The sequence below is a fragment of the Blennius ocellaris genome, assembly GCF_963422515.1.
Source record: "Blennius ocellaris genome assembly, chromosome: 13".
NCBI classification, from domain to species: domain Eukaryota; kingdom Metazoa; phylum Chordata; class Actinopteri; order Blenniiformes; family Blenniidae; genus Blennius; species Blennius ocellaris.
The window spans coordinates 19,313,483-19,330,866 of NC_137662.1; the positions used below are offsets into that span (position 1 = coordinate 19,313,483).

General features: G+C 41.3%; 2 protein-coding genes across 2 annotated transcripts in view; both read left to right on the plus strand.

The window, feature by feature from the left end:
* Positions 1–6,130, plus strand: part of adam12b (ADAM metallopeptidase domain 12b) — a gene marked incomplete at its 5' end in the record, with an annotated part of 87,328 nt that extends 81,198 nt beyond the window's left edge. Inside the window, 2 exons of the mRNA XM_080507951.1 lie at positions 2,531–2,706; positions 4,392–6,130. Of these exons, the coding sequence (XP_080364077.1) occupies positions 2,531–2,706; positions 4,392–4,443 (228 nt within the window). The 3' untranslated portion in view covers positions 4,444–6,130. The remainder of the gene's footprint in view (positions 1–2,530; positions 2,707–4,391) is intronic.
* A 1,700-nt stretch (positions 6,131–7,830) lies between these two features.
* Positions 7,831–16,596, plus strand: dhx32b (DEAH (Asp-Glu-Ala-His) box polypeptide 32b; the record flags this gene model as incomplete). The annotated part of the gene is made up of 11 exons (XM_080507481.1): positions 7,831–8,112; positions 8,223–8,416; positions 9,314–9,689; positions 9,768–10,004; positions 11,397–11,490; positions 11,584–11,733; positions 12,470–12,661; positions 12,778–12,918; positions 13,660–13,850; positions 15,601–15,791; positions 16,365–16,596. 11 exons carry the CDS (start codon positions 7,831–7,833, stop codon positions 16,537–16,539), a joined length of 2,223 nt encoding a protein of 740 aa, XP_080363607.1. The 3' UTR covers positions 16,540–16,596.
* Positions 16,597–17,384: the final 788 nt, after the last annotated feature.

A 17,384-nucleotide genomic window follows, 5' to 3' on the forward strand; every position in this document is an offset into this window, starting at 1 on the left:
GACCACATGTTTTTCAGTCCCTCCTATGGGCTTTCAGAGGTGCCTGTAAGCCAAAGATTCATAGATCTTTCTCAAACCACAGAGGCAGCACAATCCTTCATTTTGAAGTAAGACATGCGAACAGCACCAAGATTCCAGTTACAATGAGGCAGTGTTTGCCGAGAGTGGTATTAGAATAGACCTGGTTTCGTCCATTCACACCTTTGGGCTCTTTATATTTTTGTCTGTTTCGCTCCTTTATACATCCAGATAGTGCCTGTGTTCGCTTTACTGTCCATAAATTGCGCAAGTGTTGTGTTTTTCAGCAGTGGAAGTGCTCTCAAAGTAAAGCTCACAGTGGGAGGTACGCTATGTGTGGATGCTTCACTTAATATTTCTGGGTTCCACTAATTGGATCACAGGAAGACAAGGTTGTATTTTTTTTTTTTTTTCACTACCCCTAAATTCAAGTACAATCCACATGGGCTTGTGATGCAGAATAAAACAGGCCTGCTGTGCTGAGCCCAACCTGATTAGAGCATCATATCATCTCCACTCTCTTCAGGGCTTCTCTTGTTTGTAACTGAATCTGCACTGCTCTGGGCTGTGAGGCTGTTAACTGCACGATTCAGCTCATTTTGAGTTTGGAAAAAATTCCCTCCCCCAGTCAACTCAGAAGTTTGAATAGTAGTCTTAAAGCACATAAATAAGATATTGCTTTTGTTCAGTTAACAGCTTTTCTTTTCTAAAATGACTTTATCAAGCATGCTTTAGAAAAATAAAAGTCAATATGACCAAAACAATTCAGACTTTTACTACTGAACATTGTTTCTGCAGATTAGATTATATATTTAAAGACTTATTTTGTTTTTCTTTCTGTCAGTTTCATAATATTAATTGTCGGTAATATTAGATACGATTATAGTAATGGGGTGTCTGACTCCTTTAAGTCGACTCCAGGTGACTGCGAACAGATTTCCTTTCATGGCTATCTGCCACAAGACGGTGAGGCTGGTGTCAAATTATCACCACTTGGTGTTGTATCTTATCCAGTTTTGCTGAGTTGAAGAAAGTCTTCATAGGAACTGATTCATTCAGGAGAAAGGCAGCTCTACGATAATACAACAGGAGACAAAGGGTGAAAGGCCTCAATGTTATTAACCGTGATATTATTGATGGCACAAGATGAACGGTGTTTGTCATTTTAAATCTCACTGAGTCGTGATACAAATCTCTTCATTTACAAAAAAGGTCCTTATGAAAAATTTCCATTTCAATAGAACCAATCAGCAAGCATGTCTAAACCACGCAGACCAATCCGGGCGTGACGAATCTTCATTTCACCTGACGTCTCACAGATGTCACCTGGAGAGAAAAAAAACAACAAATGACCATTTTTGAACTGTGACTCGGTGAAACGTGAGAATGATAGGAAAACAATTCAATGATCACTCACTTACTTCAAGCTTGAAACAATGTGGGTTTGTGAGGGGTCGAAGGTCACGGCAAGATTTTGAATCTTCCTACATTCTGGAAGAAAAAAAAATCCCAGTTTCCCAGTCGGTGTTTCCAGCAACATCAAAAAGGCGGAGGAGGTTAAGGTCAGAAGGTTTATTCTTTAGAATTCATCTTTTTGTCTCTCCACTATCCTGTATCCTCACACTGCCCGCCGGAAAGCAGAGGGAGCATTGTCCTTGGGAGTTCTCACGAGCCCCAAGCCACAGAAGTATGGGATGTATAAGACAAGCGCATGCATGCAGTGATTTGGTAATCGCTCACCGAGGTTACGTTTATGAGGGTAAAAACTCCTCCTTACAAAGCCGTGTTGACGTGAAGCAGGACCGTGTCTGAGTCGTCCTGGGTCACGCGGCGAGCAACGGCCGCAGGTGCAACAATGCTGCATGTCGACGTGACAAACTCAGTCATGTCTTGTCTGCATTCATGAATCTTTAAAACCTTCCAGCTCTCTACATCTTATCCATGCATGATGCAGATTTTTTTTTGTTTTTTGTTTTTTTTCTCTTCGCACCAATAAATCTAAATTTGTCCATGTCCTATTCCTCTGTCGTTGTGCATGCATGTGTGTGGTGAGGTTTTGTGCATATATTTGTGTGCGAGGGTAACCGGGCAGCCGGTAGCAGATGTTTATCGCCGCCTCGCCTCCTCGGTGTAGATTAGTAACACATGATGGCGTCTCATCCAGATAACCTTCTACACTCACACACAACACTGCCACAGAGGTGGAGACGAGCAGGAGGAGGAGATTGGGGGATTCATCTCTTGTTCGACGTGAGAACGAAAAGGGAAGACACTGATAACACAGTGCCCTCTAGTGAAACGTGTCTGTCTTCGTGTCCGGATAAACCAGCACACAACTAATCCATTCTCATGAGGAGTTAACGGTGGGAAAATCTATTAATCGGGGGTTTTGTTCACTTTGTTCAAATTTGTATTGGGTCAATTTTTATTCGATTTGTTGTTTTTTTTTATGCATTTGGTGTCCAATATGGAATATTGACCGCGTGCACTTGATTTGACCTTTCTCCTTCAGGACTTTGACAAGCCCAGCCCCCCCAGGAAACCCCTCCCTGCAGACCCACTGGGTAGGAGCACTCGGCTGGGTCGCGGAGTCACAGCGTCAGGGGTCCACATGCCCGGGGCTGGGCCTCTCCCCATTCCAACGCCGACCGTGCCCAGGCCTCCGCCCACCATCCCTTTACCAAGCAGGTCAGTGCAGCGTCATATAAGCTCTGTCAGTCGTGGCGTCACTTACAAAGAACTGGGCACCTGGTTCTTCAAAAAGTACCAACATAAAGGAATTACTTTTCTATTAAACCTTTAATTAATGATTGTTGTGTGAGTAAGGGACTCTTATCGCTCCTACTCACCAGCGAATTAACTTAATTACCCGACCAGTCTCTCTTTTCTCTCGGTGCTCGTTTGATCCATGTTTGCTCACATGCTGTATGTTAAATGTATTCCTGGATATTCCCATTTTCAGCTGAAAGTGCTGCCCTGATGATTATTTCCATACCACGAGGGGGTTCTTTCCACGAGATTGGCTCATTTGCAATGTTTCCTGCTTCAATAAACCACTTCACTTTTTCCCATTATGGAAAAAAAAAGTTGACGAATAGATTCACTATACTGCGCTTCACGAGGGAAGCGAGACATTTATTTATTATCCTCTGTGCATAATGTGCTGCTGTACCCTTTACTTATACCTGCGGATGGAGTGAATAGTGGAAGAAGTTTATAAGTAAACTGCTTCGAAGCGTTTAACATTCAGTCTTACAACTCTAAATTTCATTTAGCAATAAAAGCATGTTTACACTGTAAAAACACACACACAAAAGAAATGTCGAGCAGTAATGGAAGCAAGCAGCAGTCTCTCTGGTATATTGGTTTGTTTGGGTGAAAAAGCTTCACTGTGGAGATTTTGAAGAAGCATGAAGTTTATTCTTTATTTTTGCTGGATTTCATTTTCAGAAAAACTTGGGGAAAAAAAAAACATTTGGGAAACATTTCAAAGAAAACATTAATAATTAAAAAACAAAATCCTAAACGTAGCAGACACAATGACCATGACCTCATTGTAATCCAACCACTACGTCTTCCTGCTCCTTTTCATTCATACAAATGTAGATCAAGTGGATTGTGTTGTTTCTTCGTTTGTGTTTTATTCATTCAAATGTTTCTTGTTGTTTGTATTTGTATGTTCGGAATAAAGACTCATTCATTCATTCACTCATTCATAACTGGCATTAATCTCGAAGCCATGCTGTCTGGGTGAGTTAGTAAAAACATGCATAGTGCAACAGCTGTAGGAGAAGGATTTTATTTATTTATTTATTTATTTATTTATTTATTTTTTACATTTCACTGTATTTGCTCCAAAAGGTATAAAATAAAATTGGCTTCAGGTTGAGATTGTTGAGATAGGGAATGAAATTTTGAAGCCCGCAGTTTGACAAACACCCCGAGATGGTTTGTAGGCTCAAAGAGACAGAATATATTAAAGAAACTGCATTCATTCCGCCGATAGCTTGTTATGGTTCCTTCCATTTTTATATATATCTTTAGAATTGTGCCCGGGTTTGCTGGGGGTTATCTAAATTTACAACAGAAAAATTTAGAATTGGGGTGAATCAAGAAAGAATTCGGGAACGAAAGCTATATAAAACCTCTTTATTTCACGTCCTACAATAAATAGCAAGCGGTTACATGTTGGTGTTACATACATACATACTTTCATGTCTACTGCAGACCAGGAACAAACCTTGAGCTGGAATTATGTGGTCGTCTAATGTTTGTCAAACTCACTCAACTCTTTATGCTTTCTTATGGCTGATCGGTGTAGAATTTAAAAAAAAAAAAACGTTTCTCATGCTACGTCTGTGTTCCTGTTTCAGACCCGCGCCGGCGTTGCCCTACAGACCACCAAAGACTCAGAAGGACTGCTGAGTTTGGAGCATAATGGACATCTCCCACTAAAAGACAGAGACTTTTCTCTTTTGCACTAATGACTGACTCTCTGTGGGACCTTTCGAACACTTGGAAACGTCACGGAGTTTCTCACGAAAAAGGGGGCTAACATCGCACCTCGGTGCTACGCCTCTAAAAGGTGCTTTGTTGCCCTCGCTCAGGTACCAATGAACTATTTATCTATTTAACTATTTAACTCCAGTCGGGCTTGTTTGTGGCCAGATTGCTCTGATGAGGAGTCGATTTGGGGAGTTTGAGAAAAGAACGAAACCACGGCGTCATTTCGGAGATTTCTTTTGCATTCTTTTGTGAATTTTTATACTTTTTTTCTTTTCTTTTTTTGCAAATGAAGTGCTGAAATATACAATCTTTTTAAATACAGTCGCTTGAAATATAGAAATGCAAAAAAAAAACAAGTGTTTTGTTTTTGTCTTTTTCTTAACTTGGATGACAAGAAAGGGAAAAAGGAGCACAAGTCAGCAAGCAGTCAACGAGCAGCGGTTTTATTTTTTTATTTAGTACCAAATCCATCTTCTGGAACATAACTGCCATGGTGCTGAATTAATTGCGTTATTAAACAGTTACTTTCCGTCAAGTTTTTGTTGAGGAATCGTTTCAAACACTACATGAAAAGAGTGTGACTTCATATTACAGTTTTGTTTTTTTTCTCCATGTCGGCTCCACTCCGTTTTGCAGCTTCACCACCAGCCTCCTTTATTTCCTTATAAGCTGAGTTTTGCAGTGAAGTTCAAACAGGAAAAGTGCTCCTCGCCCTCTGCAGACTGGCTCCGACATACTGCTCTGGGGCATGTGCTGGACGCCCCACACGCTCTCCTGATACTGGCAGGCGCTGCGGAGCGTCAACGCATTTTTTTTTTTTTTTTTGACAGACTGATTCTGTTCCAGAGAATTACAGCAACACCAAATAATTCAGCATTAACTGTGGTTGTTTGTGTGTTCCAACGTTTACGCTCACTTTGTCCTGGAGCGTGCGAGCCAAGCCGGATGACTTGAGCGCCGTGAGCTTTTTCTCCAGGCCGCTCCGTGTCCAACGAGATGTTTTCACCGCATCGGTCCCGTGTCCTTCTCTTTGCTTTCCGCGGCTCCTCTGGAGGTTATTCACACACTCACAAGCGTCGCTTTTACGGCTTCAGAGCTTGCTGTTGCACTTTGAGTTAGGCACTTTTCTTGATGTCATGTGTTGACTTGCTATAATGTGAGGAGGGATTCAACTTCACAGTCGACCTTTCACCCTGTGTTAGTGTTCACTTTTGCAGTGCTTGTTTTGTTTTTTGTTTTTTTTCGTTTTGTTTTTCTCACCACTGCAGAATGACGGCACCGTTCTTCTTATCCGCATTGTGTTTGTGTGTGCAAGTAATGCTTCACATGGGTCAGAGTACCAAGAAAATGTTTCTTAATGATGTGTCAATTAGCCGTTAAATGTTTACGCCACCTGTAAATCCTTAATGTACTGTGTTGATTATATTTTAAGTGTAACATGTTTAAAAGCCATTGTAACGTGTTAATATTGTACGTCACTTATCATTCCTCTCCTTTATGTCTTATTTAGGGTTTTTTTTTTTTTTTAAAGCGCAGTATTGTAAATCTGATTTGGAGTTTAATTGAGAAATACATTTTTTGACCATTTACAAACTACACACATGAAGGTCAGACTCAAGGGTTTGAAGATGAAATTAGAGCCAAATAAAAGTTCTATGACTGTTTACAAGGAGTTCTTTTAATTGTATGCTCATTTTAGTTTTTGCTTATCCAAATGCGTCCTCCTGCACTTTAAAGTGACAAACGAGTCAGTTCAAATCATCAGTTCCATTTCAAAATATTTATTAAAAATAGTGACATGATTACATTTTTATACTTAGTTACTGAACTTCAGTACAATGTTCTGTACCCAAGCATTTATTTTTGGGACTATTGAAGGTGTTGTTTCCGGTCCCTTTGAGCAGTCTGCTGTTGTCCAACACTGCCACCTGTCCAACAACGCGGGACATCACAGCCTCGGCTCCTCATCTCTCTCTGAGGATTTAACTCGTAATCTCACTATAATGTGCTCCAACTGCAAATTGAAGTTGCCCTTGAATACTGATTAAGGATCAGGACCCCTAATACTTGTTAACTTACAGCATTACTGACACAGAATACCAAAACAGGGGGAGAGGAGGGAAAAAAACACAGAGCTCCAGAAGTCCCTGAGTGGGAATTATAAGAGATGATTGAATCAAGATGAAACAATATATTTTACATATGTGTTTGTGATCAACTAAAAATTGAAAGAGTGCACACAATTCAACAATTTTGTTAAGTTCAAGGAAACTTATAGCATATTCAAGATTAGTCTTACCTTAAAAAAAAAAAGAGAGAGAGACTTTTTTAAAGGCATAAAAAGAATACTTTGGGATATATTCTGTGCATTAATTAGTAATATTCATACATTTATCTCTCAAATTGAATTCTGGAGGATATGAAAGTCATTCAAAATATTAGGGTTAGGAGTCGCAATGTGTTATATTAAAAATGATTTAATGCATGAAAATAACATTCCCACCATCTTGCCCTTTAAAACGTTCCAAAAAAACTTTTACTTATCTTGTTTTTGCTAGAGCGAGCGTTTGTTTGGATTGTTATATAGAACGATAAAGACTATAAAGAGCTCAAAATGAAGAAAAGAGAAACCGAAATTTGTAGTTTTATGTGATCAGCTGTTTTTTTCTTTTTTAATGTTTCGGGTTCACGTTTGTAACTTCACAAAAAATGTAAGTTAAAAACTTTTTAACGAGTTCTCATTTGGACTTCAGCGAGAAAAGAAAAGTTAAAGCTAAACTGTGTTTCTGCATTCATCTGTAAGCGTAAAAACACATTAGTGACTGAAAACGAAGCAGACATGTGGAGTGCGCTCTTATTATTTATTATTTTAGAATGAAGTTAATATACGATTTCCTAAATTACATTTGTCAGCTTGTGACCTCAAAGTCTTAAAGCCAGTTGTTATTATAAGCACTGAACTCTTGTGAGTCTGCGCCAAACCCTTTGCTCTCACACCAGTGTGTGTGTGTGTGTGTGTGTGTGTGTGTGTGTGTGTGTGTGTGTGTGTGTGTGTGTGTGTGTGTGTGTGTGTGTGTGTGTGTGTGTGTGTGTGTGTGTGTGTGTGCGTGTGACCACACTTCTTTTGGATTAGTGGCCACATGACAGCACTGGGCTGACCGCCTACTGAGCCTTTCATTTGGTTTCCCTTGCAGAGGCGTTCTGTGAGTCGTCAGGGGCTTTACTGAGAGCTGGAGATTTCCAAACTTAATTTCTTTGGATCTGTAAATGAAGTCTCGCCCGGGCAGTCTTGGAAGCTGACTCGCGATGGCAGAGGACAGTACCATCCTGACTGAAGAGGATCCTTTTGATGAGAAATCCCCTTGTTGTTCGGACACAGAAGCTTTGAGTCAAGGGGACAAAGATTGCGATGACATCTTGGAACTTAATCAGTTTGACGGGCTGCCTTATTCTTCCAGGTTTTACAAACTGCTGACAGAAAGGAAAGAGCTGCCAGTGTGGAAGGCAAAGTGTGAATTCATGGACGCTCTGGCGAAAAGACAGTTTGTGGTCGTCAGTGGTTCTGCCAAAACTGGAAGGAGCTCTCAGGTGAGTACCGTTTAGATTGTATTTTCATGACAAACATACCAATTGTAATTCGTGCAGAGGCAACCTTGCACATTTTGGTCAACTTTATCCGATTCTTCTTTTTGAACCAGATCCCTCAGTGGTGTTCTGAATTCTGCCTGTCAGTGCAGTTCCAGCATGGGATGGTGGTTTGTACACAGATTCATACGCAGCAGGCTGTAGATCTGGCCCTGAGAGTGGCCGACGAGATGGACGTCAACATCGGCCATGAAGTTGGCTACACCATCCCTTTGGAAACGTCCTGCACTAACGACACCGTCCTCAGGTGGGATCAGGCTGCGATTTCAGATGGAGTTTGTGCTTCTTCCCTCTCGCTGGGTCACAATAATGCCTGGTCATGACACACACACACACACACACACACACACACACACACACACACATACACACACACAGAGCTAAATCACCCCGCCTTTTCTCATTGTAAAGAAAGCCAGGAACAAAAGGATGCAGGGGCTCTTTTCAGGGGCCACTCCGCAGCTGCCCGGCTCTCCGTCTGCCCATGTGTCACACACCCTTCACATTGGTCCCTCGTAAGTTAGTAAGGGAACAAAGAAGTTGCGGAGGGAGACAAGATGAACAGGCAACCAGAAAGCACACAAGTCCTCCCTCCCTGCACTAATTCTTTTAGATAATTACGCCGACGGGGAGAAGCTGAAGAGGTGGCTTTCATTAAAATCCCACACTGAGGTGCAGTGAATAGGGCTCCAGAATATACAGTTCCACCTTATCAAGTGCCTCTGTGTGTCTGCGTGAGAGGAGATAATAATAAGATAATAAACACACTTTCTGTTTATCAAATACTTTTAAGTCCAAGTACAGGTTCAACCTCCTGTCCTTTATTGTTTTTTAAGACATAACAAGGACATACAAGTAAAAAGTTATCTATTGCAGGACAATTCTGCTGGTCCTTTGTATTTTTAATGTGAAATTGGGTGCATAGCTACAGTGGTGTCGTGGTTGTCACTCTCACCTCACAGGCCTCACAGGACATTTCTGTCCTCCCACATTTGAAGCACATGCATCTGAGGATAACTGGTGATTTAAAATGATGCCTGAAGTGTAAATGTGAGCGTGTGAAAGTCTGTGCCCCTGCTGTTATTATTTCTAATCTGCTCTACAGATACCCAGAAACTCAGTCTCATTTCATGCCTCACCACAGGTACTGCACAGACGACATGCTGCTCAGAGAGATGATGTCAGACCCTTTGCTCGAGCGCTATGGCGTTGTGGTTGTGGACCAGGCGCACCAGAGGACCGTGGCCACCGACGTCCTCCAGGGTCTGCTGAAAGACATCGCCCTGCAGAGGCCGGAGCTCCGAGTGGTCCTCCTCGCAGCAGTCAAGCCCGGCCCCAAGCAGCTGGCTCACTTCTCCGGCCTGACAGTGCCGGCGATTCACCTGGAGACCCCGGGTGCAGGAGAGGTGGTGTACAGCGGCGCCGGTGACAGCTACTTCTGCTCTGCTCTGCGCCTGGTGCTGGAGATCCATCGCTCTGGCGAGGAGGGAGATGTGGTGGTGTTCCTCGTGACTAGACAGGTTTGAAAAAGAAAAAAAGAAAACACACCTGGATGAAATCAGAGGATTCAAAACCTGCTTTTTTTTTTCCTCTATCAGGAGATAAATCTTGCCCGCGACATCCTCTGTCATGAGAAGTGCAGCCTGCCTCCAGATGTGGGTGAGCTTCTACCCATCGCTGTGCACCCTGGTGAGCCTGGGGAGCCACCAAACCCCGGGGAGGAGGAGACACGCTGCGCCCGCAGAGTGTTTCTCACATCCAGCCCAAATGAGGATTTCTTCTGGGCTACTGGCTCAATAAGCTTTGTCATCGACGCAGGGCTCGAGAAGCGATACGTAGGTCTGCTTTTACATCAGAGACACGCAGAATCAATAATATTACCGCCAAAGCACAAACCCATTGCAACTGTAAATGTTGTTGTTCCTATAAGCAGGAGAAACTGCTTTCACCTGCAGGGTGTTCTTAGTTTTAATGGCATCAAGTTGTTTTTCTTCCATAAAAAAGCAGTATTTACTTTGCAATTGTCGTTAAAGTTAAAATATTTCATCCTCAAATGAAACGTTTTTTAAGTTTTGATGTAGAAATGTGAGACAAATTCTAAATGATTGCTCCTCCAACGAATAATAAATAGAAATAAATTGAGTTTTCTGCACTTTACCTCATGATTATATCTTGATGATAGAATTGGACTTTTAAAATCTTTCCAAGTAAACAAACAGAAACTAAAGTATTAATTGTGAGCTGATATATTTGCAGCATTCAAAAACAAAAAAGAATATTCCTGATAACTGCGCACCCTTTCATGAGCAGGTGGCTGCACGTTTTAATCCGTCAAAGCCTTTTTCCTTTTTTAATCTATTGTCACGAAGTCTTTGATGCTCATGTTTAAGCGGCTAACCTGACGAACGCTCCCAGTGAAAAAACAAACAAAGGCAGTGACTTTCAGTTTTCATTATTTCTAAGGTACACACTGCACATGACCAGTCCTGTTATTTGGTGAGCTTGGGATAGTCAAGTTTAAATACATGTAGAAGAGATGTGAATGGTAGGTGTCTTTGCTGAGTGTCAACGAAATTGAATGTCCGTTCCACATAAATCAGCTATTTAAGTAGGCTATATAAGTGTTTCAAGCAAGTAAAATTCAAGTTTTTTGGTGTTCGCCTCTGAAAGCAAAGTAATTGTTAAACAGATACTTGAGAAATTGTCATTGACCGCACAACAAGATATAGTAAAAAAGAGACTTACAATACAAGAATGTATACAATGTTGATAGTCTATAACAGTGGTTTGGAGGGTCAGGGTGATGAAGAAGGTTCAAACTATTAATACATTTAATCAAACTCATATTTAAAATTAAATGTACTGCAGGTGTCGTAGAGACAGTTCGATAAAGTAAGGTTTACTGCATTCTAAATGTAAATTTAACAGCTGTGGAAGTGTAGTGGTAGTGTACATATTTAAAATCAAAAGCAGGATGAGTTAAATTTCTAGTTTTTTATTATTGTGTATGGATGCCAACTGCAGGTCACAATGTGTGGTTCAAGCTCTGTGACTGGGGGAGCTCATCTTCCAACCCTTTAAATGCCAGTGACCTACAATGTTGATTCACATTTTATATTTTTGACCAGTGTAATTGCAGAATTGTTTTATTTAATCTCCTTTTTATAAATACTTTCAATCCCACCCTATTTTATATTGCACTATATCATTAGGCATTGTCTTTGCAGGTCTACAACCCTCGAATCAGAACAAACTCTGTGATCATTAAGCCCATCAGCCTCAGTCAGTCGGAGAGCCGCAGGCAGCTGGCAGGTCCGACAGGTCAGAAGCAAAAATGTTTCTGTGTAAATATCTGGCTGATGAGTTTTTTTTCTGTTGCTGCCTGTCTAAAAGGAGCCTCTTTGTTTCCTGCAGGAAAATGTTTTTGTCTGTACCCACGGGACAGGACGCTTCCAGCTGAGATCACACCACACATTGTTGAGTCTGACATCACATCCACGGTGTTGTTCCTGAAGAGGATGGAGATTGCCGGCCTGAGCCACTGCGACTTCATCGACAGGCCAGGTCAGATTTGCATAACGTGACAATGTAACAATGGGGGAAATTTAGCTCCCCAGGTTTCTTGCTCTGAGAGATAATGTGAATTTTGGGTTCAGCCAGTCCGTCCCTCTTTTGTTACAACTTCTTTTTTTTTTTTGCTGTTGTTATTGTGGGGCAGTGAGCCGTGCTTCAGCTGAACTGACAGTTCCTCTTCCACCAGTACCCTGTTAGAGCTGACCTGCTTCCATGTGCTTTTGTTCCCCCAGATTAATTCACCCCCACTAACACAAACACACACTCTACCATTAGCTGATTAGAGCCCCGGCCATCTGAAGTGAGTGAGAGGGGGCGAACAAATGGCAAAATGAGTCGTAATTGAAGGTTTGACTCGATTCCTTGTCAGTGTGGCTGCTTTTCCTTGAGAAACTGTTCATTAGAACATGTCTGTGCTAAAAATTTAATTTAAAAAAAGAAACCAGGACAAATAGATTCTTTTTTGTACCACGAAGCCCTTTTCATTTTACATAGTGATACATGACAGATGTGGGTGAGGATTATAAAATCCTAATCTGATGCTGCCCACTCTCACTGAGCATTCACACCAGGGGGCCACTATACTGAGGGGATTTATCTCAGTGGGTCGGCACGATGGATTACAGCATATAAACATATCATTAACAGTTTTACTGCAGTGTATTTAGGTGTAATTATTAATCTTCTAGTTTAAATACTTGTGGACATGTATTATATGTATTCACAGATCCTGGTGGCCTGATGCAGGCCTTGGAGGAGCTGGACTACCTCGCGGCGCTGGATAACGACGGCAACCTCTCCGAGATGGGCATCATCATGTCTGAGTTGCCCCTGGAGCCCCAGATGGCCAAAGCCGTGCTCGCCTCCTGCGAGTTTGACTGCGTCAGCGAGATGGTCGTCGTTGCCGCCATGCTCACGGGTATCATGCTCAAATATGCTCTCTCCAGTGACGTCACATAAAAGGGAGAATAGACTCTAAACATCACTTTTTGTGGTGTGTGTGTGAATGTCTGCTTCTTCTTTTCTTTTTTAAAGCTCCACCTTTTTTTGTGGATCCCTCGATGGAGCTCAAACAAGACGCGAGCCAGTGCTACATGAAGTTCCAGCACCCAGAGGGAGACCACTTCACCCTCGTCAACATTTACAAAGCCTTTAAACAGTGCCAGCAGGATCCAAGTGAGTGCAGAGAGCCTCTTTAATTTGCCCAAGAAATATGAAACAATGGAGTTAGATTACAGCGACGCTCTGATATTTGTCGCCTCTGTTCTTCTGTTACCGCATAGCCGAGATATTAGTCTCTCGAAGCCATCAACGAAAACACAACACACAACAAAAAAGATCTTAAATGGAAAACAGAGAAGAGAAAAGCAAACATTTATGTGGCCAGCAAACAAATAGCTCTGTTGCTCCTCTTTTGAACACACACAGAGCAAACAAACCTTCAAAAAGTCTTCATGGACAGTTTGCCTTGCCCCGTGGACGAGGAGTCTGGATCCTCCAGTAGCTCGAGGTCCTGGAGGTCTGTGGAAAGCACACATCACAGAGTCGAGCAGAAAGCCACACTGGAGTAACTCGTGACCGGCCAAAAGCGGCTCAGTCGGTCCAAATAGTCCACTTTGTTGCCCATCAAACATAAATCCGCCCGTCTGTGAGTCCCAGATTTGAAGTTTGGTTTTACTGCAGCACAGATACCTTCAGCCATTCATCGATGCTGCAGCCTATCTAATAACAACAAATAACAAACTAATTTCTCTCACATTAGCATGTGAGTATTTCCACCGAGAAAGCAGAGAAACTATCGTAATATAGGTTTACTTTTTTGTGTACATCATTTTTGGACAGTCTGTGTTGACCTGTATGCTTGCGTATGAGTTTATCCCTAATATGAAAACAATCTTGCCCCTTTGGACTTGTTAGGCTGTGATGAAAGGAAGTGGTGTGAGGATTTCCACCTGAGCCACGCTGCTCTGCTGGCAGCCGACGCCCTGCAGACGGAGCTCACAGACACCCTGAAGAGGATCGAGCTGCCCGTTTCAGCGCCCGCCTTTGGTTCCCGCAGCAACTCGGTCAACATTAAGAGAGCCCTGCTGGCAGGTTTCTTCATGCAGGTCAGATGTGTTGCAGCACTTCAAAAAAAAACAACTAAATAAATAAATCTCTACCCCAAAAAAATCAGTGCATCTGTTTGGAAAAGTAGATCAAATCATCACAGGGCTCATGAACACTCTTTTAAAAGCCTTTTGACTCCCACTGAGTGAAACTGGAGCAGCAATTATGCGTGCGCTTTAATTGTGCGCAGTGATACAGTGCAGTGATATTAATTTCCACAATTATTTGTCACAGAAATTTAACATATTGACAGCTTTTTTTTCCCTGAAATACTTTTTTATTACTACATGATATCATGTCCTGTGGTGATCTATCATCACATTGCATTGAGCATAACTGTGAAGATGAAAGCAAAAGCAAGCAAACATTCACAAAAAAGGAAGCTGTGGATGAATGACAGTTGTGTGTTTGGGGCCCTTTTCTCTTCTTATTGCCACCATGACTTAATGGGAAAAGCTGGAATGACTAAATACACTGAAATTGATTGATTTTGCTACTGAAACTGACAATCTGACTACGTTCAGCTGCCGTGTTTGATCTGACAGATAGTGACCGCGCCATCGTCATCCATTCGGTTCAACTGATTGTATATTTACTCAACAAACATTTCAACTACTTTCACAGCATTTCAGCTCTGAAATTATAGCTGAATGAATAGCTGGTGATGGATGGAGGAGCAGAAAGAAGGCAGGATGTCCATAGCCCAAAGGTGGTTGATCGATTAGTGATTTCAAAATATGGATAGTTCCAATACCAACATGATTTGAAATCAGATTTTTTTTTTTAATCGATGCCCCCATTCAAAATTTTGTGTAAATATAGACCAATTGTGTGTTTCTGTTTTATACCCTTCTGTTTTGTATTTTAGTCTTCTACAAAGTAATCAACTCTTAAGTCACTCTTAATTATTGCCTTTTAACCTTCTTTGCCGTTTCAAAGAAGTTGAAAGTGTTTCTGTTTACACAAGAATGAATTCTGATTGTTAATTTAAACTTGTCAGTAGGTGATAGCAAAATGATAATGTTGCTATCATTATGTGATATGTTTTTTGTTTCACATTGAACTTCCACTGTTTGGTTTGTTGTGTGTGTGTGTATGTGTGTTTATGTTGCTTTTTATGTATTAATTTGTAATGAAATTGAAGGAGACCCCAGGCAGAATAGCTCCTGCAATAAGTCAGAAGCTAATGGGGCTCTCAATAAAATGAAATGAAATGAAACCAAATTTTTACCCCAAAAATCCTAAGAAAGAAAGCACTATAATAGCACTTACAAACATGTGAGATCAGGATGAAACACTCACATCGACGACAGAGCAGACTGAGAGCAGCAAGCACATCCATGACCTTTTATTAAACAGAAATGTTTGAAATTGTCAACGAGAAATAAATAAAAGAAAATGACCCTTCAAAGGGCTGCATTTATAGTCAGAAGATATTGAATAATTGAATAGCCTTTTCTCTCGTATGTTAGTCTTGGTGAAATAAAAAAAAAAAATCACTCAGCATGCATCTTCTATTGCTTCTTCCAGCAGCTCACGAATCATTTGCGCTCCGTTTCCAAGCTTGAAATGTCTGTTTGGCTTGTATTAACACAAGATTTAAATTTTACCTGCAGCTTTCCAGCAGCCGCGAGCGCTCAAGGAATTGAGCCTCTTTTTTTTTTTTGTTTGTTTGCTTTTGTTTTTCTTCATTGTCTGCTGTGTTTTCTGGGGGGTTTTTTGGACTCTCTGGCTCTGATTCCCTCTCAGGTGGCTCGAGATGTGGACGGCGCGGGGAACTACTTCATTCTGACCCATAAGCACGTGGCACAAATCCATCCTTTGTCTGGCTACGGAGCCAAGAGCCCCAAGCTGGGCCTGCCGGAGTGGGTTCTGTTCCACGAGCACTCGTTCTCTGAAGACAACTGCCTCCGCACTGTAACCCATATAACGGCAGAGGAGTAAGTCTCGGCCTTGTTTACATTTTGCTCTGTGCTCAGCCTCAACCGTTTTGCTTTTCGTGTAAATATATGTGGACGAACTACCCCGGACCGCAGCCTCTTGTTGCGTCGAATGCATTAGATTACCTTTGTGTCTTCACATTTGAAGAGGCTTAAATGTAATCAGACAGACACATTCCTCTTTGCTTTTGAAGCACATGTAAAGCTTCAGTTCAGCAGAGACTAGTCATGCTGGTGGTGGAGGGTGGTATTATAATCCAGCTGGTGGTGGGGGGGTTGGATTATGGATTGCAGAGATCCCCGAGAATGTGGAGCCGCAGCTTAATGGAGGAAGAGAAAGCTGCAGCCTTTGTCATGCTCTCTTAAGTTTCCCATCCTAAACTCCATGGATCTGTTCATTGCAGCTCAAATAATGTGAGGAGTGGATGTACTGTAAGTCGACAAAAACAAAAAAATGATGTCACTCAGAGTTAAGGCAGATTGAAGTCAAATTTGCAAATTGAAATGTAGTCATCATGAGATTAGTTGGGGGGAGAAAAAAATGTAAAATGTACCATTTATGTCTCCTTCCAGGTTCATCCACATGGCGCCGCATTATTTTTTCTACAATCTACCATCCAGCGAGAGCAAAGACATCCTTCAAAACATTTTGAGCCATGAAACTTCTCAGGATCAAGAGGAAACAGCTCAAACGTCACAAGAGGAACCAGAGCAGGACCAAGCATCTGATCGCTGTGTCATACAATGAACAGCACTATGTATTATATACCTATATGTTTAATGTATTGTAAAGACGTCTGCTTAATCGACACATCATTTTATTCATTTTCTAATAATTTCTTCTTTTCACTGATGTTATATCCCTCATGCCCATATCATGCTGTGTATTTATATTTGAATAGATCTACAAAGTGCACTAATATATTGAATTAAAACAAAGTTCTTAAACTGGGTTGCAGCGTCTGATTTCTTTAACCTGCACTTACAGGCAAATCTGTTTAGTTTATCACTTTATTCTACACTCAACCTATCAATACATTTTACAATTTATATATTTTACTTTTATTTATATAGATACAATAATACAGAAATAAAAGAAAAGCCTCTAATCAAATGACATAAAACTAATAAATAAATAATAAATAATAAAAATATTTGAAATGGTGTAGTGGTTGGTGCTCTCGCCTCACAGCGACAATATAGCATTGGTGTCTGGTTGGGGGTCTTTCCCTGTGGAGTTTGTACGTTCTCCCTGTGCGTCTGGAGCTTTTCTCCAGGTACCTTGATTTCCACCCACAGTCCAAAAACATGCATTTGGTCCACCTGCCCAAGGTTCAGTCTGCCCTTAATCTGGGATAAACTTCAGCAACGTGTGACACCGTAAAATGGATGAAGTGGAAAAAAAAACATGGATGGATGGATGGACTTCTAAAGAAAAATCATGTAGAACACAAGTAAAGAGGCTTGCAAAATAGCAGGTTTCCCCTAAATCTGAAAAGTTTGACACTTCATATAATGGGAAACAGGAAAGTATCTAAGTTTGATACATGCTTAAAACTTTGAATTTTCTTTTTTTTTTTTTTTTTTTATTCT